This window comes from Tetrao urogallus (assembly GCF_951394365.1).
Source record: "Tetrao urogallus genome assembly, chromosome: 5".
Taxonomy (NCBI): domain Eukaryota; kingdom Metazoa; phylum Chordata; class Aves; order Galliformes; family Phasianidae; genus Tetrao; species Tetrao urogallus.
In genome coordinates, this window is record NC_136818.1 from 25,290,713 (window position 1) to 25,316,085 (window position 25,373).

At 46.8% G+C, this 25,373-nt stretch overlaps 1 protein-coding gene across 2 annotated transcripts in view; it reads left to right on the plus strand.

Annotated features, from left to right (window-relative positions):
* Positions 1-2,450: 2,450 nt before the first annotated feature.
* The window catches only part of ABL2 (ABL proto-oncogene 2, non-receptor tyrosine kinase), a gene marked incomplete at both ends in the record, with an annotated part of 32,844 nt that continues 9,921 nt past the window's right edge, over positions 2,451-25,373 (plus strand). For both annotated transcript variants that reach the window (XM_079536337.1, XM_079536338.1), the window contains one exon: positions 2,451-2,631. In XM_079536337.1, coding sequence (XP_079392463.1) covers positions 2,451-2,631 — 181 coding nt within the window. The remainder of the gene's footprint in view (positions 2,632-25,373) is intronic.

A 25,373-nucleotide genomic window follows, 5' to 3' on the forward strand; every position in this document is an offset into this window, starting at 1 on the left:
GTGCCATTTAAAATATGTTCCTGAGAGTACCAAGTGGATACAGCCTGAGGACATAGCTCGTTCAGGACCACAACTAGGACTACAACTGCTAGTATCTTTGGGCACTGGTTTTGAAGCTGTTAAATAGGGTATGGCGCGGTCTTAAAACACTGCTGTAGGGTAGCAAACAGTAACCATTGCTGCAGACCCCTTCCCTTTACAACAAAGTCCCTGTCTGACTCCACCCCCAGTTGACATGTTACTGTGTGGCAGACATTTTCCAAGCAGTCAGACATTAATGTAACCCACAGTGAGCTGTTACATGTGCACAAGCTGCTCATAGAGGGAGTGAGGGATTTCATAAGGCCTGAGGAGCAGTGATTAAACACAATTCTCCCTAGTGCACCTAAGCATAATAGTCTCTTGATGTTGGCATCTCCTTTTGAAATGCTAATGGCTTTCTTCTGGTTAGCTCTTCGGGATCAGTGAGTAAAGAGGCATTAGGAAATAAAAGTACCATTCCTGTTGATATGAAAGTGTTCTTCTATCCTACAAGGCAACTGCAAATGGCACAGAGGAGTTTTATGTTTGTTGTCTCTCCGCAGTCTTCAGAGAACATACATTTTGTTTACGAGGCAAGCCATTTACAAATGCCAAACCCTGCAAATTCTGGCTGGAAGGATACCAGGAAATATCTCCACTGCAGAGACTGCCCATGTCGATCAGCTTTGCACAGGACTGCCCATCCTGCACACACACCCTCTGCTCATACCTCATAGCCATGTCTGCACTGGGTCCTGGGACTTGGCGGTGTGTAGCCCAGATAGTCCCAATGCTATTTTATGAACTGCTTTGTTATTAGCAAGCCTGCCTCTATTTCCTGATCTCCCCAGTGTTCCTAGCTTATTAATGCATTTATTAAGGCACTTCTGATTGCTCATACTCCTCGCTCCTATTCACTCTAGTCTGTGTCAGAGCTGGTGCTCTAGGACTGGGTGCAGTTCAGGTGCATGTGACAGTATGGATAGCATTTCGGTCACACCTTGTGGTGCAGGGGAGGTAGAATATGGCCTCAGAAGTGTCACTAGACATTTCAGACAGGCAAGCTGACTGCCATGGAGGAGTTTCTCCTCAGCATCCCAGCCTAGACAGCCACGTGAAGGCTGATGTAGCACAGGTTGCTGTGGGTCCCTGGGGCCTGGCTGGCTCTGTATCAACAAGAGAGTTTATCATTGTTCTCAGTGATGTGGTGAGGGCACCTGAGTCTGACAGCCCTGCATATTATCCGTGAAGAAACAAACACTGCTATGGAACAGGGCCTTTATTGCTAAAATTGTAGCCAGCTTGGAGAGCAAAGCACCTTCAAGAACTCAGGTCTTCTAAACTGCAGCAAACATCGCTGTCTCTCAGGATGAAACCTCCTCCCTTTTCTTTAGTTGGAGAGCCTTCTGCAGGATTAGAGAGGCTGAAAGAAGACGGTTTGGTTGCACACCAATTAGTTACAGTGCATGCTCAGCCACCTGATGACGAGATGCTGCTGCCAGCCGTGCCTGTGCAGCAACACGCCCTGTGTTATTCGTGTGGCTGTGCCTCCCTGCTCCTCCATGCCCTGGGTCAGGAGGGGACAAAGAGGGCAGGTTGTGTGCCAGGGCCCTGGGAGTTCACCTGGGGCCTTGTGAGCATTGGGAGAGGTGCACACGGCATGGGAAGCATATACAGAGCACAGGGGGGAAACGGTGCACGCAGAATGAGAGAATGGGCCTGCAGAGGGCACGTCCCCACCGTGCTCTGACCTGCACCAGGTGGGAAAGCAATCCCAGCTTTATGTAGAATCATAGAACTGTTTGAGATGGGAGGAGCCCGCAAAGGTCATCCTGTGCAGCGCTCAGGGGCACGGAATAACCGAATAGCCCAAGCTGAAAGGACCCACAGGGCTCGCACGTTCAGACCGCTACCTCCATACAGGACCACCCCAAAATCGCACCGCGCGGCCGAGCGCCGAGCCCATCCCGGCGTCCGTGAAGAACCGGCCTTCCGTGAAGGACCTGTTAGTTCCTGACGCCCGAACCGAGCCACCCCTGGGTCACAACCCGCAGCTCTCGCCCCCAGGCGGGAACGGGGCGCCTTAACGCGGGCACCGCGGACGCCTCAGCGACCTCAGGAGGACGCGACCCGGCCCGACGCGGCCGCGACCCCCCACCCGCCGGCGGCGCCGCCCGCCAGCCTGGGAGGGGGCGGCCTCCCCGGGAGGACCGCGGGAGCCGCTCCGTCCCCTCTCCCAGCGCTCTGTGGTTTAAGATGGCGGCGGGGGCCGAGGGGGAGAGTCCGTGAGCGCCAGGCCGGAGCGCCGCGGGGCCGGCGGGGGCGGGCGGGAGCCGCCGGGGCGCGCAAGCGGGGGAGGAGCGGGAGGCCGCCCGCCGGGCCGGGGAGCGGCGGCATGTGAGCGGCGGGCCGCGGCCGGCAGCGCGGCGATGGGGCAGCAGGTGGGCCGCGTCGGGGAGCCGGGCGCCGGGCTCCAGCAGCAGCCGCCGCCCCAGCAGCAGCAGCAGCCGAGGGGACCGCGAGGGAGCGGCGCGGGCAGGCCGGCGGGGCGCCGCAGGGAGGCGGCGGGGCGCGCGGCCGAGGGCGGCTTCAACGTCTTCGCGCAGCACGGTGAGGAGCCGGCGGGGCCGCGCGGGGAAGGGGCGAGAGCGCCGGCAGAGCTCCGCTTTTGTTGTGGCCGGCTGGGCCGGGGGGCGGGGAGGAGCGGCGCCTCGGCCGGGCGGGGATGGCGCCGGGCCGGGCCGGGCAGCGCTGCCACGTCCCGGGGGTGACCGGGGATGCTGCCCGGGGGGCTGACCCGGCCCGGGGGCACGGCACGGCTCGGCGCCGGGTTTGTTTACGAGGACGGCCGCTCCATGTGCTTGCGAGCTGAACTGGGGCTTACGCTTCGAGGCGCGCCCGTCCGGGTCGGTAACTCTTGCTTTGTCAAGGTCCGTATAGCAGGGTTTTTTTTTCTGTTGCCTGGGATGCTGCGGCTGCCATCCGGCCGGTTTGCAGCTGAAGTTTGTGCTTATCCCTTTCTGTCTTATCGCCGTAAGCAGAAACGCTCGATGCAGCACGATTCATCTCCGTGATCTCTCCCGCAGCTTCAAATCCCAATCTTTTATAACTGATATTCTATCTGTTATCTTGGTTTGACAGCTTCTTAATAAAAGACACAGACTTTTAGGAGGTGCCATAAATGGACTGCCTCAACACGAGTACTGAGGCCATAGGTGTGTGCATGCGTCTGTAACCTGAGGAACTGAATCTGCTCTGGAGAGCGTCATGGTTTGCCTTGTTATAGGGACACATCAGTGTCTATGGAACAAGGCAGTTTCTGTCAATATATATTTCATTTTGCTCAATAGAATGAGCAGAGGCAAAAAGATTAAGGAACGCACAAGCAGCAGTCTAAATGTAAATATCATCTGCTATGACTGCTGACATGGAAGCATCAATCAAAACAAGAGTGCAGCACTAAATCTGCTGCTTAAATTCTCAGTGTTATCACAGCTTTTGAGATCAGGGAGCAGCATGAACTAGAAAACCATAACAGCTCCATGCTTGCTGAAATGCTTGACCCACTATTGCTACGGTTACAGCTAAGGATTACTATTTCACTGCCTCTTTCAAGTACAGTATTGTTGATTTGATGTTTTATACTCTTGTATTTTTGCACTTTAGAAGGCGCTTTGGGGAAAACATTACTGTAAAGTACAGTAGCACTGTGAATTCAGATCTCTGCTGTGCACCTACCCTGGTTCTTTCAGCATGCTGACACCTACAACTTCAGAGACAGAGTAGAATTGCTGTATAGATTGCCAAGCATGACATAGCAGGCAAGAGTCCTGCACATGCCAATCTGACTTGCAGTGCTTTGGTACCATGATGACTGCCTGGTGCTTGTTCTCACAAGGTGTTTGTAGTAGGAGAAGTAAGAGAGATGTTTGGGGAAGTGCAGTTACTGCTCCAGCAGTAAGGTAATGAATTTCATTTTACTTAGGCTTTTGTTCCTTCAGTTACCTTTCTTGCAGATGCTACAGGGATATGTGGCTGTTGAAAACAAAATGCAGATTTGTAATCTTTTAGGTTAGGTAAAAGTTTGTGGGTTTTTTTTTTCCCTATCTTGCTTTGGAGAGATTCAGGGCAACCTTCAGCCTCCCATCCTGTGCTGGTGAACTCCTCAGCTCCATACATCCATGTCTATTTCACTCAGTGCGAGTGAAAAACTCATCAGCAATAATTTGTAGCAAAAGCTAGTTAAAATTGGGTACACATTTAAACACCTGTCTTGGGCAATAACCCAAATCCATCACTTTCCTGGCTCTGGAACCAACTTCCTTTCTCAGCAATTTCTTCTTTTTTTTTTTTGCGACCCTGACTTCTCTCCCCTGAGATTTTTTTCCATAAGATCTATTCTTAGCTTTCACTCACTGACCTTCTTCTCCTGTTTTACTTCACCTGGCTTCCTGCAAGCTTTCTTTGAACACCGTGCTGAACGCTGTAGTTGCTGGTGGCTGTACTTGAGTGTACAGTCTCTTATGCTAGGCCACCTGAACCCAAGACATGTTTCTAAACAACTAACTTGAAGTGCATTTGTCTATGAAAGATGGAGATGAGCAGGTTTGTCCCAGACTTGTTTGCTATATTACAGAGTTTCCAGCTACAGTTATGCACAGATACCCAGAAGTAATGTCTGTACCCATTTTTGGAAGAAACAAAGGGTTTGAAAGCGTTTTCTGCTTTACTGGAAGAGTACAGAAAGCTGCATTGTAGCAGCCTGCTATTCTGCGCATGAGAACAGACTTCTCAGCTCCTTAGGGCTTCAGCTCACCATCGAATGGCAGCTGAGCAGAAAAGACCTAAGCAAGCTGATACACTTGTGTGGTTTGTTGTCAGTGGAGCAGGGCTCTCCAAGATGTAGAAGATGAACTGTGAATTTTGCAGTTAAGCCACTTGTGTGGTTTGTTGTCAGTGGAGCAGGGCTCTCCAAGATGTAGAAGATGAACTGTGAATTTTGCAGTTAAGCCTTCAAAGTACCTCGTGCTAGCATTCCTAGCACATGATCTGTGACTTATAAAAGCAAGCAGTGGACCACCAAGCATGTTGTTCAGTAGTGATGTACTGAAGGAGCGCAAACTGAAACACTTGTATTCCTTCGTATGCAGCTGCAGGGTTAACTGGTCCCACAGGGACAGTCCCTCAGTGGGAAGAAGCTGTAGCAGACACCAGCTTAAGATCAGTTTTGTTTGTAGTTTGGTACAGCCAGGTGAGAAAAGTTCTTCTTGGTGCTGTCACAGGTTGTTTTCCTTCCAGAGAAAGAGCAGGGTGGAGAATAAGAAGGTAGGCTCCCTCTTGTCCTTTAGGTAGTCTGCTTGAGAGAAAGGGTACAGCCACTGACAACCACTGGCTTCCAACTGGCGTTGGCTCTGCTTGGCTCCTTGTATGGCCTTTGAACAGTGACATGCTCGTGTTTTCTTCTCAAAGAGCAGCGATAACCGCCTCCTGTACCAGGATACCCTTTGGAATGGTGTTAGCATGCTTTTCATCTCCGAGAAGACTTGCTGAGTGTTGAAGAAAACATACTGCAGGAAAATCAGATTATTTAAATCCTGGCTGGGAGGCCTTTGCTATACCTGCTTGCAGAACTGCTGCCGTTGCCTTGGTGATATATTTTGGGGTAGCAAAAGGCACTGCCACACTTGAGCTTTTGATCCAGCAGGCGCAGGACATTTGTTCCTCGCTTTGTTTTCTAGAGGAGGGGTTTAGCAACCTTTTACTCAGTGCATCAAGGTCAAGCAAGATAAGCCTATACTTTTAAAAATAAAATTATCATTAAAGCTCCCCTAAGGCAGTTGGAGCACTACGCCACATGATAAAAACATCCTAAAATAGGAAGAAGCACAAATAACTGTCCCTTTGAAATCCAGTGAAACTGAAGGGTTGGATACAGGAAAATGGAAAGAGGGAGAGAAAATAGGCTCAGTTTAACAACTGTACTTTGTGGCCCTCCTAAAGTGTTCTTTATTTTTTCGTCCCAGTGAAAAGCAGTGAGTTTGGGCCAGAGCTCCTTGCCCGCAGACTTTCCTGTCAGTAAATGCCCTACGCAGATGGAATATAATCACTGTATTCAGTGCCTGACTCTTTGTACTGTAAATCAGAAATCTTGTGGGACCATAAGGTATAAATAACTCTTAACTAATTATTTGGGGAATAAAGAATAGTTCAGCTGAGTCTCCTGCAAAAAATGAAATTGCAGGATTCTCGTTCTCTGCTGCATCATTCTCCATGATAGCTGAATTACTCCTGCAGCTTCAGTTGCACGCTCATTCTCATCCCTCAAGTTGGGATTCTTGCATCCTGTACTTCTCAAGAGAAGGGACTCTGCCAACTCAGTAGGGATGGTATAATACAGAGCACGGATCTGTTTGGATTCTTGACATATATCACATATATTTCCTCAGGTACTTTTCACATACACGGGAGGTATGGCTGAAGGTAAGGCTGAAATGAAGTTACTGACAAACAGTGATCAGAACTATCTTAAAAAGCAGATCTGTGGTTTCTCAGCTCTCCACATGCAGCAGATGGCGTGGTACAAGTTGTTCTAGCAATATTTCACAAACTCTCTATTGCTTGCAAGTGCAATGTTTGGCAAAAAAAAATTGTACATTTTTTTTCTTGAAATAAGGACACAGCCAAGTGAACAAGTCAGTGGCAAGAGGCTCTGTAAGCTATTGGGCACAACAGTGAGTTGTCACATCGGCTTCAATCATCTTTTTTAATCTAGCTGAACTGCCAGCTCCTGTAATTAAGAGTTAAGAGAGGGCTGGGCTGTCTCCTAGTGACACTGCAGCATGGCTGTCTTCAGGAAGATCTTAGTGCTAATTACAGATTCTGGGACAGTAGGCTTGAAGTCATGTTTTCACTGGCGTTCAGAAGAAGTGACCTGTTCTGTGACCCACTTGCTTCAGCATATGTCAGGTTCCTAAAGCAAGCCTGTCCTTGCTCAAATCAAATCGTACTTTTTAGGTCTTGCTTTATAAACACAGCTAGATAATTGTTAGCATGGTTTATCTAGCCCATTTCTGGTAGTTGTCACAACTTCACGTTAACTGTCTTCTAAATACTGCTGACAGCTGACTAGTTCACACTCCTAAGATACTGCACAGAAATCCAACTAATAGGAACCCAGCAGCAGCATTTTATACTCAGTCTGGTAGGGATATGTGTGAAAGTTACTGGCAGTAGCACAGGTGAGGCTGCTTAGTGACTTGCCAAATTCATTTTCACCTGCTTCTGTTTCAAGAAAGCCAAGGATGGAGGAGTGCAGACCAAGGCCCACCTGGGTTATAACTGTTTCAGAATCTGAGGTCTGGCATCCCTGCTTGCCAAATGGTTAGTTGTTCTTGCAACACTACAGAATTAGGAGTGATGCAGGGCTTGCTAGCTGTGGTGTGAATGGGTTCCTGATTGGCTTTGCAGGTGAATCTGCAAATAGGTGTTCAGGTTCCTTCCTAACAGCATTCAGAAATCACTTACTGATAAACAGTTCTCATGGCTGTCTGGACCACCAGCAGGCTGTCATTCCTCAGCAGAGAAACACGGGCTCGTGCCAAGTTGGTAACACAGTTGGGCTCTCAGGCCTGAATTTTTTCTGTCACTGCTACAGCATCATCACTGGCATCTGTCTGGCTTTGTGGTCGCTAAATATGTTCTTTTATTTTAAAGACTGATCTTGGTATTACCCAGAGAGATTGTTCTGAGTGTTACAAAACCATTGAGGCTTCCTGTTGGTAACACTGCAAACCACAACAACAAAGCTTAGTTCTATTACCAATATCTGCTGAGGAAGTTTCACGTGCTTTGTGGTCTTCACAGGAAGACAAGGCATCTCCCATATGGCTGCTTATCTGCGCTCGGGTTTAACATTAACTCTCACCTAGGCAGCCTTTTAATGTAATACTTTGCCATTCCATCGTGGGGAGGGGAGGTAACGATGAGCAGAAATGCTTCACTGAGAACTGCATTGAATTCATGTCTGGTTTTTTTTCTTTTTTTAAGTGTCATCTCAGTATTTTCCTTACAACTGAGTTTTCCTCATGTCTTTCCTTTCCTCCCACCCAAGCCCATATAAGTCTTTTCAGCCACAAACACTGCCTTCACAATCTTGATTTATGACACTTCAATTAAAAAAAAAAATAATTGTGTTAATCAACTTGGAGCTTCATTTTATGTTGATCTGAAGATATTGTAATAATAATCACGTGAGAACTTCTCACATAAGAAAAGTTGCTCTTCGATGAAGGAAATCTCATTTTCCCTAAGCCAGTTTTTCTCTCCCCCGTTGTTAGATCATGTTACTGGTTTGGCTTTTGGGCTCATCTCTGCTTTGTTGTTGTTGTTATTTAACACTGACATGGAACAGAAGCAGCTTCTTCCTGGTGTGTTGTATGGCAAAGGCACAGGAACTGTTGTGTGCTGCTGTCTGGGTCAGAGTAGAGGAGACAAGAGTGAGAACATTCTGCATTTGTGACTCTGTGCACATCTGGCCTATTTCTCCTTCCTTGTTATTGTTATAATTACAACAACAAGGCATTGAGTTTTCATCTCTGCTGTTCCTGTTTGTTTTTGTCTCAAGTAGAACATAAAAAAAACAAAAGAAAAAAAAATCTGCTTACCTTCAGAAGGCCTCAGATACACAGGGATCTGCAGCAAGAGATGCCTCCACTTCCACTGCCAACCCTTAAATGAGATCTGGGAAGGGGTGGATCCTGGCTTCAGCCCTTCCATCACTCAGGTTCATTGCACACACCTGAGCCCTGCCTTCCCACCAGGTGCTCAATCACTGCTTCAGGCCATGACTTAGCATTGCTGTTATACCCATGTTCAGTTAGGCACTGACCTTCCCGACCTCAACCCTGCACAGCCTAGCAACCTCCCTACAGTCTTCCCATGGTACCTGTTCCTGTTTCCACTGCCTGTGCATTTTGTTTCTGCTCTCCAGTTTTGCAGCAGGTCCCAGTTCAGCCACACCAGGTTCTTGCCTTCCTTTCCTGAGTTCCTTCACCTGGGGATGGAGAGCTCTTGTGCCCTAAGGAAAGCTTCCCTAAAGCTTCATTTTTGTACACTGGAGATATTATCTTAGCTGTTCAACTTGAGGAATAATGCTTTAAAATACTCTTTTTCTCAATATTATTTCAAAGCCTTTGCTGCCCTGGATTCACTGCTAACCAGCAGTGTCACAGAGTTAACAAGACTGTTTGGTCCTCCTGCTGCTCAGAAACGTGGGGGAGGCTGTGCAACTGATAAGAATACCAATTTTGTGTTGCTGCTTAGAAAACCAAAGAGCAGAAGGTATTTCTGAAATGTATTAAATGATGGGAAGAGTCTGGAGGAATGATTGAGTTAAAAGGCCCTGAAAGGATTTCCAAAGAAATCATTTTAAAGAGTAATTTCTGGTCCAGAGACCTCACGTATCACAGCTTTCCGATCAGTGAAACTATGAGGACTAAATGAAGTCTCTGGAATAAATGAATAAATTATAATAAATAGAATGGAACAAATGAAGCCTTTGTTTTTGCAAACTTTTTAAAAATTGGTACAAGTGATGTCATGTGGGAAGTGTGAAATGAACTCTTCACAGACACATGAATAGCATCCGAGATCCTTTGGAACAGTTTGTGGCACAGCTTTCCTCCATTCAATGCCTGGGTCCAGCAGAGCTCTGGGTTACGCTGCTCTGAGCTGGGCTGTGTGAGATGGGTTCACTGCTTGTTTCGTGCAGCTTCCTTACACTTTAATTGTAAGGCTTTCTTTGAGTCCAGTACAAGAGGGAGTGAAACTGTGTCCTTTGTCTCGGAGCTGAACTGCAGTTCCTGTTCTATAACTATTTTTTTCCATCTTTGAAGTAGCTATAAACCAGCAAATAATAATGGTGTCTAATAGTTGGCAGTTCCAAGGCTCAGATTTAAGGTACCTAGATTTAAAATAGCAACTTCTTCAGACTTGAGCTTTCAATTTTACATGTCCTACATATCAGAATATCCCTGATCCTCGGTGCAGATGCCCTTTGAATGGCACACTGATTCCAGAATGAAGGCTGTGGTACAGGCAGGACCTCGACCAGCTGCAGGGAGCCTTTCTTTGATCACTTGGTGATGACACTCAGTTCTGCTTTGGTTTCAGACCTGCTTCCTTCACTGTCTGGATTGGCATCAAGCAAGGTGTGATGAGCTGTATGGTTTGTACAGTAACCTGTATGAGCGATGAGGGTCTGCTCTCTGCAGCTCAAGAGAATCCGTGCTGTGCCTCCTGACCAGAGATGGATGTTTCTCTGGTGTCTTTTTCTCTATTTTCAGAAAGGGAGAGTCGTAGAGCCTGGGAAGGGACCAGCAGTGTTTTTGTAACTGATACCAGCATGAAAGCTGTGCTCTGTCCCAATTACCCAGTGAAGCACAGCAGAATACTTCCCCACTAACCATAAGCTCTGTGCTCTGTTATTCGGCACTATATTTGTTGGTTTTACCCAGTAGTTATTTGTGGCTGGTTTTGAAATCTCGAGAGTAAACAGAGAAAGCAGAGGTACCGTATCAGATTAAGAAGGCTTTGTCTAGAGGAGATCCTTAGAATAAATAAGGAAATGATGTATCATGTCCCCTCAAGAAGCTTTGCTGGTATTAAGTTTTCCATCGCTGTAAGAAATGAGCTGATTGTTCTTGTAAGAAGCTGAGGCTTTGGTTTGTGTCAGTGCAATAACTGGAGTCTGACAGGAGGTGCAGAGGAGCAGCCAGCCTGCTTTTCCCTCTTCTTTCTCCCATGGATGCTCTGGGTGGTTTAAGAGTGCTGTGCAAAACTGGCGGCAGCTCAAATGGTGGTTTGTATAAGCGTGCCATAACTGCCTAGTGGAACCCATGGCTGGCAGCTTCAGCTCTTGCTTTTGTCTTAACAGTATCCAGTGCTGTGCCGGATTGTCTCTTTTCTCTTTGTAGGTCATCATCATTCAATATACTTAAATTCTTAAGGGCAAAGACATCAGGGTGCCGTGACTTTCTGTGCCTGCCTTGTGGTAGTGTTTCTGCTGAAATACAATGTTCTTCTCTTTTCATGGGCTGGGGTTAAGGCATAAGTTGGCTTCCAGGTCCAGCCTAGCGAGACTGACACCCAGCAGCCAGCAGTTAGAAAGAAAGGAAGAAGGGAAAGGGGTAAATTGCTGCTGCTTTAGGAGAAAATTGTTTTCCAGCCTACCACGAGAGGGTGCTGCAATGCTTTGACTTAATTTCTCTCCTCCTGCAAGGTTCTTGTTAGCCTTGAAAAGGGAAGTTTTGTGACATTTCTATGTTACAGCGCAGAGTTGAGGTGCTCATCTGAGCCCTGACACTCATGCTGTGTTCGTCCTTAACAAGTGGCCCACAGCCAGGCAGTCGCATTGCCTGCCATTGCCTCCAGCACTAGGCAGTGACAGGCCACATGAAAAGGAGTGCACTGGTCACAAAACAGACTTTTGGAAAAGAGATGTGAAAGCATGTTTTAAAATATAATTAAGATGGACTTCCTCTGGTATGCATATTACTGCCTAAATGCAAGGGCATGAGTTCTGGTGTACTGTAGCTGTCCTTTTCTTCTCCCCTGCACTTTCCTAATTTGTTACGAGGCCTTAAGTGCATTTCACATCTTAACATCTGGCTTTGTTACATCCCCCCGTCCATTATTTCCTCTTACAGAAAGGTTGAAACACTCTCCATCACACAGTTGCCTCCCAGTGCTCCCCTCCGTGGCCTACTGGGAGATGAGCTCGTCAGTTTTTAAACCATAAAAGCTATTACAGCTCAGTTTGTGAATAAGAAAACAGGCTTCAGTACATCACCCGTACAGCGGTGCTTCATTTAACCAAGCTGAAGATTACCCTTCCTGGGATTACTCTGGATTTGCTTCTAGGAATTAAATAGCTGTTGGAACTGGATGATCTTTAAGGACCCTTCCAACCCAAGCTGTTCTATGAGTTAACTTGAGAAGCAAGTGTCATCCTATGCTGAATATATGGTGTGAAATAAGGTTGTCTGAGGCTTAGGTGGAGGGCGGCAGAACTGAACGTCCAAGGGTAGATGCTGGAAAAATGACCATTTCCTTTCCTTTGGGCATTTAGCTTTCCTGCTCAGCTGCCTGAATCTTTATTTTGAGCCACATCTGATCTGTAAACGAGGCAGGTGAAATCATAGCAGAACAGTCACCTTCTATTCCGTCAGCATATCACAGTTTGTCCTGTGAGGATTTTCTCTTACATACTGCTCTACAGCTTTCCTTCCTTTAAGTCTACTTTCTAGTCCTGCTATTCCTTCTTGTGTTGTCCAACAAACGCGCCCTTGTTTCTTCTCTGGTATTTATCCTTCCTATCATTTGCATAACTCAATATACTTGTTTTTCCCCCCTTTGCTTTTTCTTGTTCTGAGCAGGTCCTGCCCCTTCTTATCTTGTTGGCACGATATCTTCCTATCTGACCACCTCCTCTCCCAGTGGAGCAGTCTATTCCCTTGTTCCCTGCCTTGGTGGACAGATGAAGGATGCCAGCTCTAGAACCAGGAATACAGGCAGACAGGAATGGAAGGAAATGTTTTTTCCTCCCCATGAAGATAACCAACCAAAAGAATGGATATTGAAATAAGTAAAAATCGATGCCATTAAGAAAACCTGTTTTCTTTAGTACTTAGCTACTGAATCTGTTTTTCCCATTGGTAGGTTAAGTAAGCTTATAAAAGGAGGGCAGTGTTTCATTGTAGAGATAAGGCACAAGGCGCTGGCAGACAGGATGGTTTGTGCTGTAGAGCTCTGGCAGAACTGCTAACGCTTTGAAGTCCATGCTACACACTAACACTGTGTGCTTTCCACAGGTCCAGCTTTATTTCCAGGCCCAACTATAGAGGCTTTGTGTTGTGCTTCACCCTGTGATGGATTTGCTTCTCTTTTTTGATGCTAGAATTTAACTCACTGTAATCCTACTTCGTCAGGATGGAGAAGTGTAGGAGAGTTTATGGAGAGAACATGAGTGGTGTTGCACACCAGCTGTTTTTAAAGTCTGGTGTGCTTTGTATTGAAGGCATCACTCATTAGTTAGATGCTGAAAGGATTTTGTAATGAAAGCTCTAATGTGGGAGGAATGGACGGCCAACAGCAGTTTGAGTTGAATTCTGGCAAGTAGTAGTTAGCAAGGGTCTTTGGTTTGAGTTTAAACCTTCCCCTGCACAGGTGGAGCTCAACATGAGATGAGTCCCAACAGCTGCAGAGGGCTCAGTTTATCAAAGTTTTTCCTAAGTTCCCTTAAGGGCTGCAGAGCCCCGTTCAAGTGGTCAGGATAATGCTAACCTCTTGTGGCGGTGTGGCTAAACAGAAACATTGCCCATAGAAACCGCTGTGGGTTTAGTTCTCCTTCCTCTTTTCCTCTGCCCAAGTTGCACCTTCCTGTCATGCACTGACGTTTCCCTACGTTCCCTGCCACCCTTAGGTGCTGCTCTGCTTCCGTAAGAGTGAGGAGCCCATCAGCAGTGGGCCGAGAGCTCCGCACCCAGAGCTGAGTGTTGTGCCTCCCCACTCTGAAGGGATGACCTGCACTTCATGGGCTTTACGTAGATGACAGCAGCCACCTTCACGTCTTAAGAACAAAGCCAGCACTGTTGTTTCTCCATGATTATGTTGTACCTGTCATTATGCAGGAAGCCCTGCCCTGTCTTCAGAAGTAACATCATTAAACCTGTGTATTTTAGTCGGGTGAGTCAGTTCCATTCCTGCTCTTGAAGTGTACATCTGTTGTGAGTGTAATTTCACCTTACTGGGGCCAGCAGTAGCAATGCCAGTAGTATGAAGTCCGTTATAAACAAGCTCTCTGCAATATTCACTGTATAGAATTTTTGGAAGTTGTGTTGAGAATTTTTGAAGAGAGAAGACTTGGATTTTTTTCCTTCAAGAGGAATTAGGTGTGAATGTGAAGGTGGATAAACAAGTGGGTTGATTATTTGACCAGTTTGTCTCTCAGAGAAATCTCAGTTGTGTGTGAACAGATCTGTTAGTTTCTCTTGTAATTACGAACTTACTTCTTAACACTGGTAATATTCAGCTGCATTTTAATTAGACCAAATTCTCAACAGAGAAGTTTGACTGAACAGTCACGCTGGACATGGCTAATGAAAGGACGTACCAGCCTGGATTACTCAGCCCTCTTGAGGCTGCTTGATGTATTTGATATTAGCAATTTGATGTTTGCCATTAATCAGTTTTTCCAGCTTCAGAACCTGAGGTGTGACTCTACGTGTTTCAATTAATGGTCTTGCTAGCAGGAAAAAGTGTCAGGCTCCATGCAGGTCTCTGGTGGGTATTCGTGGGGTAATCTCTGCATTTCACTGCTGGATTTGTGTGCTGTGGGTGCTTTATTTGGTCTGTAAGGGTGTTTCCTTGTTTTGGGTCTGTGTTCTTAATGAAAGCATAACCTTAAGGGGCCATTGCCCCAGAATCTCTGCTGATCCTTCCTGCAGCAGATTCAGCATCCTTGGATGGAGGAGCTCCCATCTGCTGACTGCTGCTGGGATTCAGAATTCCAGCCCCTGCTTCAGTCTCCGCAGAGGCTGACTATGCAGGCTTCATTCAAATGTAACTTTTTATGCTTGCCCAGTTTTATTTTAGATAGTAAGAGGTTAAGATCTCAAAGCAATAATATGTTCACGTAAATATCATTCCTAGCCTGTCTTCCCTAACTGTTTCTGAGGGTTTGGGCTCAGTTCTGTGATCTGTCAGGAAGGTGTTACTTCTAAGCACTTTGTGCAGCACAGTCACGTAGCTTTAAGTGCTTACAGCAGCATGAAAGCAATGGGAAGGCTGTTTCTGGCAGTGATGTTGATGGACGGGAAACATGCCATTAATTCTAAAGACCCTTCACATGACTTTCAAATGTTTATTAGCTTCTGATTCCATGAAGTCTTCCTGAGCTGAAAGGCCCGTTTGAAGCCTGCAGCAGGTGAGAGGCAGGTACAGGCAGAAAGAAGAGAGTTCTGTTTCTCCATTTCCAGAGGCAACATCAGGCAGCTGAGTTTAGAGGTTTGCTATGCTTTTAGTTACTCAGATGTCAGATCTGGAGTAGGTTTGCTTTGAAGGGGCTCAAGAGGGAGAGTGATTTCGAGAGGAGCAGTTGCAGCACTGCCTGTTGCTTTGGAATTTTGGATTTCAAGACGGCACCTGGTGCGCTGCTGTCAGCCCGGTCTTGAGCCCTGATCCCAGAGGAAGCTCTTAGGGTGCCTGGTTCTTGAAGAGATACAATGCAGCCCTGTGTAACCCAAGCAGTCAGCTGTCCTGACAACCTACATAGGCCAGCAACAACTGGGAATGCTTTTCTGTGGAGTGGGAGGAAGAAGGAATGAGGTGGAACTCTGTCAAATTTGTCAATAATTCAATTTAAGATGCTAAAGGAATCTTGGGCTCTGGCAGCAGGAGGTGTGGGGGCACTGGGTGAGGTTCTCTTCTGGATGGCACGGCTGCTCCTTGATCTCAATCTCAATTCAAAATTTCCGTCTCCTAAAACAACTCCTAATTTAAGCAGCAGTTACACGTATCCTCAAAGGCTGTGAGGCACAGCTGGCAGAGACCTCGCCGTGAAACAGAACGCAGCTGAAGTTCTGTAGGCAGAGGTCTTGTTTTCTGCCTCAGGTTAAGTTGTGGGTGGGTGCTGGGTAGGGGTAACCACTGCTCTGCAGAGCCAGAGCAAATGGCATGCTGAGCCAGCAGCAGTGCTGACCTCGCACTGGGAAATCCCAGCCCTTTCCTTCTTCCTTCCTCCCTTGGAATATATATGGTACACGGAGTAGACGAAGCACTGGGAGAAGCGTCACCCAAGTGTCACACCAGAGCAGTGACAGTGGGCAGAATGGCTTCTAGGTAGGAACGTAGGCAGCATAGCAAGCGGTGCTGCACGTGCTGCTGTGCCACCGGGAGCGCAGGCCGTAGGAGAGAAGCCTCAGACAGCAGTGCCAGTGCTGAGTGGGAGACAGGCTCCTTAAAGAACTACTGCTGCTTCTCCTCCAACTGTGGCAGCACGGAGTTGTCACTTTTCTTTACTGCTCTAAAGCCAAACTGGTTGAAAAATACCTGCAGGCTGACCCTGCTTTGCCTGCGTCCAGGCACGTTCAGGTCTCCCGTTATCTGCTGTGTGCTTCCTAGATGCAACTCTGCACTTTTTAACTGCTCTTTCAGCTCAGCGTTTTCCCTTGTCACATCTTATGCCTCCCACCACAAGATAGCAGTATTTGGTAACCAAACCCAATCAGTACAGCAGACTAAGCACTGGCTGTATGTCTTGGTGGAATGCATTCATGTTTTTGTTGTATGAACCAGAGTGAGGAGTGCAGCTACTGGAGAGCTGAGTAAATAGACTTTTTTGTTCCTAACTTTTCTTTACCTGAGCTGTTCTTTTCATCTAAAAGCTACTGTCAGACTGACAAGTGATGTGAAGAGGAAGGAATCAAAAGAAAGCAAGATAGCAAAGTTGCTGATAATATTAAATTGTTAAAGGCAACAGAGAGAAAAGCCAGTTGAAAGACTGCAGGTTGGAGAAATGATAGAACATTCAGCGTAAGTGTGGATGGTGCTGCGCAGGAGAATGACTCCAGCTTTGCAGGTGGGGTATTGAGCTCTGAGCTGTGTACAACAGCAGGAGAAATGGACCTGTGAGCTGTGACAAGGATGTGTCATGGCAACAATTATCCATTACAAATCTGTGTAGTCATACTTAATCATGATATTTACTCATTTGCAGTTATTCTTCGTAAGGAAGATGTCTATTTTATCAATATACCTGCAGTTCAAACTGTGACTTCTTGTAGCTTTGATTGCTTTTAGATTATGAGTGTAGGACTTGTTCAGCCTTCCTGTCTTCGAAGGACTCCTTTCCTTCAAAGCTGTATTAATTCTGCTGGATTCCAGGATGACTCTTCAGAAAGTGTAATTTCAGTGAGCGCATTCTTGTTTTTAACACAAGGTCTGGATGCACGAGGGCTGAACATCACTGGTAGGAGATCTTAAGAAACACATGCATGGCACAGCCTGAAACTGACAAGCTGTCTGCCCCAGTAGGAATTGTGGGGTTTGTATTACCCCAGTTATTTGGCAGCTGTTGGGAGCGGCGCTGCTGAATGGAGTCCCTTGTCTGCTCAGCAGAGCCAATTACAAGTGTCTGGGTTTAGCCAAGGGGAAGTGGAACAGCAGCCAGTCACTAAGTTTAGTTTGATGGACGCGCTTCTCTGACTTCACCCGCGCTTATTCACGTTGCCCCCCACAGCGGGGGGTTGGGGTGGAGAAGGAGCAGGACAGCTCAGAGTCCCTGAGCCTCGGCTGAGCTCCACGTGAAGGGCTCTCCCTGGTGCTGCAGTCAGGACAGCGTGCCATTCTGAGCACTCCTTCCTGCTCAGGACAGGCTTCTCTAGGAGAAAAGGAAGCGCTGGCTTATTTTCTGAGGCGTACGCATTTCGTGGAAGCGAGATCATAAGTATCGAGTTAAATATATAGTAAATATTTTAAAAAGGGAAACTCTTCTTTGTTTGAGGGAAGAAAATGGCTGTGGACAGTTGGTTGAGCAGCATCTCAGTCAGTGGCTGACAATTGAGGCTGACAGCTCTGAGATTTATTTTTAGCTCGAGAACTTTGTCTAAACCAGAAGCACTGCGTAGCTTTGGCAGTTGCTGCATATTCACTGTGGGTGGATGGAACTGGGCAGTCACATCTGTGCTAACGAGCATTCCGGGATTGTATTAAAGAATTAAACTCATGTACTGGAAACTGAAGCTCTATCAGCTCACCTGGGGAGCTCCACCCTCCGAACATCTTCCAGAAGGTAAGCAGTGCCAGCTACCCAAGGTATTGCCAAAATAGCCACTTGGGCTCAGGTCCTGACTCACATTGATGTCGTGAGATTGATGCTTCTTTGACTCCTGACTCCTGAGATCGCAGGTCAGTAAGTTAGGCTTACTCCTTCCAAGTTTTCCCTGTAACTGGAAAGGCTAAAAATAAACCTCAACAAACTGGCTGAGAAGTAGATGAATGCAGTTGTTGTTCCAGGTGCTGAGTCTGAGGAGGGATCCTAACACTGTAGTGCTTCTTATTGGAAGTCATTATGTCACTTGGAAAGTAGCTTGGACATTTATGTCGTGTGAACTCCAAGGGCTGATCGGTTGCTGCCTTACATCTGCAAAATGAACCTCTCAGAGCTAGGCTAGGTCAGTGCAGGCATTTCTGGTTTGCTTAGGGTTTTTCAAGTAGATTTCTGTAGAACTGTAACTTCAAATTCTTGTCTTAACACTGAGTGAGTAAATAGCAATCCATTTGATTTGCATGGAAGTAGATAATATCTCAGCTTTGATCTGGCCAGAATTAATGACTCCTCAGAAATTCCATGGAGGTGTAATTCACATTAAGCTATTTCTGCCCCAAAGTACTAAACCCAGATGACTTGCTGTAAGCTGTCATAACGTTGGGCCAGCCCACCTTTCCTGTAGGGCTGGGTGACCTAATCCTTACTCTTTATAGTGGAGTTTACTGGAACTCGCCACGACTGAGGAAGAATGTTAAGCAGTCTTTTGATCTACACGAGTGGTTTCCCAGTTATCTTTGCTGGTGTCCCTCCATAGCACTCCTTTCCCAAAACTGCTCTTGTGGGAGTAAGTTGTAGTCTACTGTAGGCAGGATTCAGAGGACCAAAAATTGGACCATCATCACCTCTGTACTCAATGGAAGGAGGTATGTAATATAGAGCACCTAAGGCTGGTGGTCTGTCTGCTTCTTTGTGGATACTGGCATTGCAAAGCTAGGTAGCTTCATAGGGGCTGAACCAGTCCTTAGTAATTAAGCTAATAGACATTTTGATAAGACATTCAGGATTTTGTAAAGAGGTTACAGGTGTAGTTTTTCATTCAAAAATCTGTTGTTGTATATCACTTTTAATTGCATTACAACTTCTTTCTCCCATAGGAGAAAGTTTTTCTTGTTCTATCGTGTTAGATTTTGCTTCCTCACATGGAGGTGTGCTCAAAGAAGTCAGATTAGTGCATAGTGTTGTCCTTGACCACCCTCAATGCCCATGATGAGAAACACCTGTTGTGCTTTTTTAATCATTGTTAGGTCCAGCTCACTTGTGTTCAAATTAGTTCCTCACCTCAAACGTTTTCAAGTGCACATAAAAATCTGCATCATTTGTTAGCTGTGTATGTCCCAGAGTCATTTTCTTGACAGAGTTCTGTGAGGATAGGAAATCTCAGAGGTAATGAGTAGCATCCATCAAGTGTTTCTGCTGAAGGTGGTTGATACTTAATCTGCTTTGAAACTCTTATAACATTGCTGCTACCAGATGCTTCACAGGAGGTTCAGTCCCTTACATCTGCACAGCTGATGAGCTATGAAGAAATCTGTCCATCTTGCATTCAGCAAGGAATGGTCAGAGATTCTTAGATTAACACTTTGGTGCTTAAGCTTGACTTCATTCCAAATTCTGTATCAGAGTGATGTTTCTTTACCGGGAAGTTCTGCAGCAGGTGATACTGAGAGCAGTGGTGTGCTGTAAGTCACTGACAGCAAGGAAATGTGCTGATGGACACTGCTGAGAAAGATCTGTCAGTCTCTCCTTCCACCAGTAAAAATACAGCAATACCAGGTATCGCCTTCCCTTGGCTTTCCACCTCAAAAACATGTCTTCTGTGCCACTCCCCACCGCTTTCACCACGAACTGAATGCAGAACATCTCATGCAGCTCTTTACCACATTTAAAATAAATCTGTTCTTAAAAGGTGAGCTATGTGGAGAGTGTTTGGGCTCCCCATGTATTTCACTCCCCAGTACCAGACATCAGTTGTTAACCTTTTCCTGTGTCAGATGCATTCTGATACCTGAGGGAAGAAGGCATACCAGCTTGGCTTGCAACATGTTTTTGTGATGAGGACTCCTCATGATGCAATGTTGTCACTGACTCTGATGCCTCCTCCCACATTCTGTCTCTCCCAGCCTGAGACCATAAATAGAAACCTATTTCTTGCCCATCCCTGTGCCTGGCTTGGAGCTGTATTTCTTGGCATTATGCAGTGGGTTGTTTATGGCACTTAAACCTCACAGAGCTGTGGGAGGCCCAGAGACTAATTATGGATCTGTGCTCAGCTCAAACAAACCACATTATTAAGAGCCTGCTTGCTTGCAGGAGAGGAACACCTAGGAACAGCAGTTGGTTGGGTCACCCGTATCTTACCAGAGCCATATGTGAGCTGTCCCAATCCTTTTAAGCTGATGTTTTTCCATGGCTGCACACAGGTCAGCAGGAAGACTAGGTGGTCCATCAAGGTAAGGCCTCAAGTCTGTTGCTGAGGTAGAGAGTTCATAGGCCTGCTTCTGTGCTACTGAGTTATTAGACAGCAGCTACTTGGCCTGGCCAGCGTTGGCTTGCTTGTAAGGATGGATGGAGTACTTTCGGTTAGTAGGAAGTGCTCAGATTGGGTTTCAGAAACAAGGCTACTGTAGGGTTTGATACTGCTCCAAACATGTCAGCAAAATAGGAAACCTTGCTGCTGTGTTATCAGTTTTGTGTCCTCATCTTCATTAATGCGGAAGGCCTCCCACTAACAAGCTGGTTGAAGCTCCTGAAGCCTAGCACATGAAGTGATGTACGTTTAGAGGATGCGGTGGAAAATGGCAGTTATACCAGAACCACTCAGTACTTGACAGCCCAGTTCCTGTGGTCCAGGCTGACTAATGCCTACTCCTCGTTACTCTGTTAGTCTTGGCAGCAAGGGTATGAAATGAGACCGGGTAAAATAGCAGTGCGGATTGATACTTGGTTTGAAAACCCCAAGTGGAAATAAAGCGAAAGATGTGGATGCATGGGGATATTGGTGGCCTTGTGTTCATGTGTCCTCTTGTAAAACAAAGAAGAGAAACCCAGAACACCCACACTGCGCTTCTTGGTATTAAATGCTGTGTCAGTGACACTGTCCTGTAGCTCTTGGCCTCTCTTCCTTCCTACAAAGTCACGTTGGCCTGCTGCCAGCAGCACCAAACCCCTCAGAGCTGCATTGCTATTTGCACTTTTGTTTGACTGGGAGACACTGACAGCTCGTATGTTCCAGATGTAGCAAGTTTTAGAAGCTGCTCATACTACATATTTCAAAGTCATGCAGTCAGCAAGATTGCCTTACATTAAAAGCAATACCTCAGAAGGGAGGATTTAAGTGGTAGAGGAAGGTTAGCCGTGCTCAGGAAACAGCTTTGAAGGGCACAGCAGGGAATAGCCCAAGGAGCTGGGAAAAGATGCTCTGCCTGAAAGGTTGCTGCTTCGGTCAAACAAGTGGAGTGTACCAGAATTCATGTCTCACGTTGTGCACTGAGTGTGAGGGGGAATAGGAACAGGATGTTTGCTGTGGATGCGGATGTCAAAGTGATGGTCTGCACAGTAGAATAACTATCCAGCAACATCAGTTTGGAAGAAACAATGCTTATCCTGAAGTTAAAAAGAAGTCTGGTTTCCTTCTGCCTGGGTGCACGTGCCAGGCCTTTACAAACCTACCCACTGTGCAGGGACACTGGTGCCCTGCCCACACCAGTACTGGCTGCTGGCCGACTGCCCCGAGCTCACCTACAGCTGGCCATCACAGCTCAGAGTGGCTACAGACAGCACGCTCAGTGCCTGTGCTTCCATGCTGCATTTGTAACCCCGATTCATTATCTCCTAATCCTTCCTTGTTCCAGAGATACCACTTACACATCTGTCGCATTGTAACAAGCAGGCTAATAACCATTTTGCTTGTTAAACTTCTGCAGCTGATATTAATTGAGCAAGGAATTAATATGTAGCTTTTCATTTCCTAACACCATTTCAGACCCACCTGAAAAGCTTATTTGCTGCAACTATTTGCTCTGCCTTTTCCTCACATTATTATTCTTTGTGTATTAATAAACATGCTATTTCAAATACCAGCGTAATTAAGGGCATTCAGAGCACACAAGAGAGGGAAGACAAACTGCAAGAGGAAGAACAAACAGGAAAAAGATAGCCTGGGGGTTCAGAGGTAAAAGCATCTCAACCTCCAGCTGGCAGCATGCAGCAGGATTCACAGAGGTTTGTTTTGGAGGAGAAGGAAAGGATACCTTTCAGTTGTCACAGGAACTTTTGGAAGCCAACTGTAATGTAGGTGTTGTAATATATTCTGTCTGGTTGCAATTTCCACTTGCATTAGTGATGGTGGAGAGGGAAAAAACTCATGATACAGTTCACACAGGGAGAAGTAACTCTTTGCACAGCCTACATCCAGCCTACACCTGTTCTGTGGTGACTTTTCACACCCACAGACTTACAAAACAAACGCTTCTAACAAGCCCAACTGCTCATTTCTTACCTTCAATCTGAGCTGCGCCCTCATCACACGAAGCTGCCGCCTTCTTCACAGAGCTCACAGCTGTAGAAATGCTGCTCTTGGCTGGTGAGCTGCAGCACCTTCTGCCTTCTACAAAAGGCCAAAGCACTTGCTGCCCTTCCCCTGCTGCCTTTTATACCCCTCTGCAGGCCCACCAGCCTCCCAGCTGTGGGACTGCCACCGTGATTGCTTGTTTTTTAACCCTTCCTCCTCTGCATTAGAAGAAATCTGTTCTGCTACCAGCCCTAGAGACTGCTAGAGAACTGGGGCTGCTGAGGACTCCCGCAAAGAGGTCTCACGTTTGTGACAGGCGATTTGACGGTGCCCTTTCAGAGAGCTGCCCTGAACCTTACTAGGTGAGCAGCTATGCAGCTCAGACTGGGCATGCTGTGCTGCCTCTGCTTTCTGTTTCTCTTGGAAACGCTCAGCAGCACTTTCTCTTTAAGTGCTCATTCATCTCTTAGGTTTAATATTTTGACTCGCATCACTTCTGCTTAGTTCATGTGAATGGTACTTGTGCACTGGCATGGATGTGGAGTGGAAAAATGAATCAGTGTGGGCAGTCCCCTTCACAAAGCATCTGTTTGGCAGTTTGCACAAAGGAATTTCTCCAAGGAAATGGTTTGTTTTCTTCCCAACACTTTGCTGCCTGACTCCTAGCGACACAGAGCTCTGCAGCTCACGTCAAAATTGCTTCATCTCGCAGTCCAGCCTCCGCATGCCTGGTTAGTTGAGAGCTTCCTGGGAAGCTCCACCCTTCCTAACCAAATAACCGCAGCTCCCTTGTTCCTCCTCCACCCCGTAGGCTGCGCTTGCTTTTCCATTGGCTGCCAGTACTGTCTGCACGTGGTGGCAGCCCAGCACTTCTCGTGGCAGTTAGTTGGCCTTTTGCTTGCTGTGCGGCAGGCATGATTGTGGGCACGGTGCTGTTCCAGCCCAGCTATGGCAAAGAGAACAAGCTGCTCTGCTGCCTTGGCAACGATGCCTCTGAGCCTGCGGGGTCGAGCTTCACAGGTAGGATGCTTAGGGAGGTTGCAGTGTGCCCTCCTGTTCCTGCACTGCCCTGTTGGCTTAGATTACGGTGTGAGACCTCTCAGCTCTTTGTCTTGCATGGGAGCAGGACTCAGATTGCCTGCTTTTATTTGGGATTATCAAAATGCTCTGTTTGTACAAGCGTTAGTGCTTCAGAAACACAGACCGTGTCAGTGCCTGATGGGTTCTGCTACTGAAGATGAGGTGTATGTTGGGCTCTCATTCTGCTCTTGAGCTGAAGAGATCCGTAATTGTAGCCTCTGTGGCACAGAGTGGGAGGCAAAATGTCTCTTGGTGGTGGTGGCTGAATAGGAAAGCATTCATGTCCGGAGGGAAGCAAAGTGTACTGTGGGAATAAAGGAGAGGAAGGAGGTGGCTGAAGCCTTGCTTGTAGAATAAATGATGAGGTAAGTTCTCAATTGTATAGGAAATGAAAGCAATCACATATGATTTATGGTTAGGCTTTGAGTCGATGTCAAAGAGAACTTCCCAGTTCACTTCCTCGCCCTTGGTGTGACCGGAGCTCCCAGGCTGTTCAGTGTGAGGCGTATCCCATGTGGTGTGACTGGCTGTCTCAGCTTCCTTACTGAGCTCTTTGTGATTAACGTATTGAGCTCAGCTTTCTTATCCTTGCACATGGGATGGCAAGGATCCCACACTGCACTGAGCACCTTAGGTTATTGGGGACTGGATGCCTGTGTGCGAGTTGGGTTAGCTTGAAAAGGAATCCTAAGCCATACGTTGGTTGTGAAATAAAACAAGCGTATGTGTTTTTGTTTAAAGCTTTTGCTGTTTCAGCAGCTGTACAATTGAAAGGAAGAAGTAATTTAAACACCATTAAAGTATTTCAGAGCAGAAGAGTCGGGGTGGTTTTTGGAAGCTGCCTGCTTTTGTGTTTGCTGCTTGTAGCCAGCAGGGAAGCATCACTCAGTTTCTCTGTGCAGCACACCGGTGAGCCGCTTTGCTCAAGGCACCAAACCCCCTCCTGCCTTTCTAACATGAGGCATTGTTGGAGTATAAAGAATGTGTTATTTAATTACCATCTATTTGTACTCTATAAAGAGAGCTGGATTTGGGAACCACTGTTCTTTTCTGTTGCCACTTAAGCTATTCCTGATGCATAATAACTGCACAAACCCGGCCCTAAAAAGCAGCAGCCATGTGCTGGCAGCACAGCATGGTTACTCTTTATCTGACAGTCTGGGATGTTGGTAATTGCAGGTGATAGAACCTCGATAGGGTGGCACTCTGTCATGGCTGGGAAACAAGTTATTTGAGCAGTGTGATTACCAGAAATGCAGGCAAAAGCCACTTAGCTGTGTGTTTGGGAACAAACTAACAAACCTCAGTCATTTCCTTTCCCATGTATGTATAATAAAGCTTAAAAACAATTGAACATGGATTCTGGGAAAGCCCCTACACTGAAGTTTTCCAGGCTTGAGCTCCATCACGTGGCACAGATTCGACACGTGTTTGCCTGTTACTTGGCATAGGCCTCTTCCTGTTCTGTCTCTCTGACTTCCCAACTCTCCCATCTGTGTTGCTCTCGAGCTCTTTGTTCTCTCCATGTGCCATGTAGCCTGGCTCTTGCTCACGTATGTAAGTCTCACGAGAATGTGTGGGAGCCTGGTGGGGTGGATCCTCTTGCAGCAGTCTGCTTCAATACATCCTGCTCCTGACTTCTCAGACCCTCAGGAACAGGCCAGGTCTGCTTGTGGGGTGGTTTCATGAGTAGATTCAATGAGGAGCATTGGGAACACGTGGTGGGGCAGGAACAGCCCTCGTTGTGTCTTCAGAAGCATTACTTCCATTCTTACACTTACATGTGTTTTTGCCCCACGTGTAACTGCCGCGTCTTTCTTGTGTCTTTATACTGAAATGCAGCCAGCTGCTTGTTCCTGGGGAAACCACAGTATG